At 45.3% G+C, this 4,134-nt stretch overlaps 1 protein-coding gene across 1 annotated transcript in view; it reads left to right on the top strand.

Annotated features, from left to right (window-relative positions):
• Positions 1 to 4,134, top strand: part of LAMA1 (laminin subunit alpha 1) — a 171,295-nt gene that overhangs the window by 124,499 nt on the left and 42,662 nt on the right. Inside the window, exons 37-39 of the mRNA XM_032152780.2 lie at positions 1,420 to 1,630; positions 2,124 to 2,240; positions 2,371 to 2,534. Of these exons, the coding sequence (XP_032008671.1) occupies positions 1,420 to 1,630; positions 2,124 to 2,240; positions 2,371 to 2,534 (492 nt within the window). The remainder of the gene's footprint in view (positions 1 to 1,419; positions 1,631 to 2,123; positions 2,241 to 2,370; positions 2,535 to 4,134) is intronic.

Below are 4,134 nucleotides of genomic sequence, written 5' to 3'. Positions count from 1 at the left end.
TTAGGGGTTGAAGAGGCTGGGATTTTTTTTTTTTTTTTTTTTTTTTTGAGTTGGAGTCTCGCTCTCTCACCCAGGCTGGAGTGCAGTGCCGCGATCTCGGCTCGCTGCAAGCTCTGCCTCCCGGGTTCACGCCATTCTCCTGCCTCAGCCTCTCCGAGTAGCTGGGACTACAGGCGCCCGCCACCATGCCCGGCTATATTTTGTATTTTTAGTAGAGACGGGGTTTCACCATGGTCTCGATCTCCTGACCTCGTGATCTGCCCGCCTCGGCCTCCCAAAGTGCTGGGATTACAAGCGTGAGCCACCCTATCTTTTTGTCAATTTGAATTTGAAAGCTTTTATGAAGTCTGTTTCTTCTTAACCAGCTGCAGAAAATCCTTTTATCATATATATAAATTGGTAAATTCTTAACAAATCACTGAATAGCCTTCTTTCAATTTCTTGCTGTATTATATATAATGAAAGATTGCAGTTCCCATCAACACAGAATGTTGTCCCAATTTCCTGAATCTGGATTCATGGAGACAATCTTTTTTAATTCCATTACTAAAATGTATTAGAAAGTTTAAGTGTTCAGATTCCCACAAAGCCCACTGGACCCAAGTTTACCAGGAAATTTGGGGAGGAGGGGTTTAATGAGCTTCATCATTCATAAAATCATCAGAGCTGATAAAAGAAGTAAAGCTTTGGGCCGGGTGCAGTGGATTATGCCTGTAATCCCAGCACTTTGAGAGGCCGAGGCGGGCGGGTCACCTGAGGTCAGGAGTTCGAGACTAGCCTGGCCAAAATGATGAAACCCAAACCCCGTCTCTACTAAAAAATACAAAAATTAGCTGGGCGTGGTGGCAGGTGCCTTAATCCCAGCTACTTGGGAGGCAGAGGCAGGAGAATTGTTTGAACCTGGGAGGCAGAGGTTGCAGTGAGCTGAGATCAAGCCATTGCACTCAAACCTAGGGGACAAGAGCAAGACTTCTCTCAAAAAAAAAGAAGTAAAGCTTTGAAAGCTTCAAGCCTTGTGCCTGCTTGTGGTCATCCTAACCAGCTTAACTTGAAATACACATGAGATGAAAGGTCACTGTGCCTGTAAATTTCAGCAAGCTATATGGGAACATGGAACATCACTGTGCACTTGTATAAGTACCGTTTACTTCCTGACGTGAATAAATGTATCTGTGAGATGCACCACTAAAAAAAAAAACAAAAACAAACAAAAAAAATTTGTTAAGGATAAAATATAAACCTGCCGTACCTGTAGCTATCTGAGAAAAAGTGTTTCCATTCTTAAGAAGTTATGATGTATCACTTACAATTTCAAAAAGAGACTAGGCATAAATATGTAAAAATTTTTTCCACTATTATTTCAGAGATAGGAGCTTTGTTGTTCATTTACTTACTATGTGAACCATTCATATTTATCAGGGCTGCTGAAGATTTATTGTCACAAATTCAGGAAAATTACCAGAAGCCGCTGGAAGAATTGGAGGTATTGCAAGAAGCGGCAAGCCACCTCCTTTCAAAGCACAACAATGAACTAAAGGCAGCTGAGGCGCTCGTGAGGGAAGCGGAGGCAAAGATCCAGGAAAGCAACCACCTGCTGCTCATGGTCAATGCTAATCTGAGAGAATTCAGTGTGAGTCTCACTCGCTCTCTCCTTCTCAATTAGAACGGGTAACAAAATACTCCAACGTAAGCAATTAAAAGTGAGCCCTTGCCTGGCTGGGTGGCTCACGCCTGTAATCCCAGCACTTTGGGAGGCCGAGGCAGGCAGATCACGAGGTCAAGAGATCGAGACCATCCTGGCCAACATGGTGAAACCCCCGTCTCTACTAAAAATACAAAAATTATCTGGGTGTGGTGGCACGCGCCTGTAGTCCTGGCTACTCGGGAGGCTGAGGCAGGAGAATCGCTTGAAATCATGAGGTGGAGGTCGTAGTGAGCCGAGATCATGCCACCGCACTCCAGCCTGGCAACAGAATGAGACTCCATCTCAAAAAATAAAAATAAATTAAAAATAAAATAAAAGTGAGTCCCGTGCACTAACTTCTGCACATAGCATTAGGCACCAAAGGTGAGAAGCAGAGTTGCTTTTATGAAGCATCCTTAAAATGCCATTTCTGCTGCAGGATAAAAAGCTACATGTTCAAGAAGAACAAAATCTGACCTCAGAGCTCATTGCCCAAGGAAGAGGACTGATAGATGCTGCTGCTGCACAAACAGATGCTGTACAAGATGCTCTAGAGGTAAATTACAACTCAGCACGGACGGCCACAATACAGTTTTTAAAGAATCTTCACACATCTCGTCTGTATGCACACATATCTGTTATTAAATAGATATGCATATATTTACAATATTAATTTCTCCACGTAGCACTTAGAGGATCACCAGGATATGCTACTTTTATGGTCTGCCAAAATCAGGCACCACATAGATGACCTGGTCATGCACATGTCCCAAAGGAACGCACTCGACCTGGTCTACAGAGCTGAGGACCTTGCCGCTGAGTTCCAGAGACTAGCAGATGTTCTGTACAGGTAGGAACACGCCTTTGTGGGAATTCAAGAGCTTGCAGTCTATTGACCAGAGAAAACAAAGATGGATTTTCTATCACAGTGATGGGTCACTCTTCCTTTGTGTAAAAATGAACACTCCTGTTTTATTTACCTGGTAAGTTGGATTCCCTTGTGTCTGCTAACATAGTTTACCATTGGCCTACATATATGGTGGAAAAATGCAAACAACAGGACAAGACTTAAAACACATAATATGCTACAGTATAATATTAATATAATAAAACACATATTATACTACAGTATCAAGCCATCAAGGCTTTATTAAGCACCTGCTGAGTGCTCAGGGCTTTGTTAGGTTGCAGGTGGGACAGAATGAGGTTATTAATTTCTTTACAGATCTTGCCTTTTTGGAGTTTATTATTTGGTTGGAGGATGTGGCTGCCCACTCTTTACCAATAGAAGTGTTGGGAGTCTCTTTTCCAATCCCTGAGAGATACCACCTCCAATTATTTTCTACTGCCTGAAAGTCTGCCATTGTAATACAATTACTTTAACTTATATTTTTTGGATATTTAAAAAATATGTACTCAACTTGCTAAAAATGCCTTTAAACGAGAAGCACAGTTTTAGCCAGCCGTTTCAAACTTGTCTGCACATTGGAATCACCTGGGGAGCTTCTTATTTTTTTTTTTTATTAATTTTTTTGCACACAAAAACAATAAACATTTTCTAATAATACATACAAACAAAAATGCGTATCAAACATATTAGGAAGGTTGCACATGGGAAGTCGGGGAATAGAAATGGGGGGTGGGAGTTAAAATAAATGAGAGAGGGACTTTATATGGATCAGTGATAATAACTCAATCCTCTATTTGACAAAGAAGAGGGAGAAGGAAGAGGAAGAAAAAGAAAGTGGGATAAAGGATCAGAAAGGGAGGAAAATAGAAAAAATTAGAGTATGACTCCAGGGTAGACCTGTTTTGTTGTCACTGAGTTGGTTGGTTAGTTTGTCTGTTGTATTTTTCATGTTTCGCCATGTTGGCCAGACTGGTCTCGAACTCCTAGCCCGAAGTGATCAACCCGCCTCGCCCCCCAGAGTGCCGGGACCACAGGCGTGAGCCACCACGTCCAGCCCCCACATTGCTTCTGGCCTCCATGGTAGACCTCCGAGACGGAGCGGCCAGGCAGAGGCGCTCCTCACTTCCCAGACGGGGTGGCCAGGCAGAGACGGTCCTCACTTCTTCCCAGACGATAGGTGGCTGGGCAGAGGCGCTCCTCACTTCCCAGACGATGGGTGGCCGGGCAGAGGCGCTCCTCACTTCCCAGAAGATGGGCGGCCGGGCAGAGGGGCTCCTCACTTCCCAGACGATGGGTGGCCGGGCAGAGGCGCTCCTCACTTCCCAGACGGGGCGGTCGGGCAGAGGCGCTCCTCACTTCCCAGACGATGGGTGGCCGGGTAGAGGCGCTCCTCACTTCTTCCCGGACGGGGCGGCCGGGCAGAGGCGCTCCTCACTTCTTCCCGGACGGGGCGGCCGGGCAGAGGCGCTCCTCACTTCTCAGACGGGGCGGCCGGGCAGAGGCGCTCCTCACTTCTTCCCAGACGAGGCAGCCGGGCAGA

The sequence above is a fragment of the Hylobates moloch genome, unplaced genomic scaffold (assembly GCF_009828535.3).
Source record: "Hylobates moloch isolate HMO894 unplaced genomic scaffold, HMol_V3 SCAFFOLD_5, whole genome shotgun sequence".
Taxonomy (NCBI): Eukaryota; Metazoa; Chordata; class Mammalia; order Primates; family Hylobatidae; genus Hylobates; species Hylobates moloch.
This window is presented reverse-complemented; position numbering and strand designations above follow the sequence as displayed.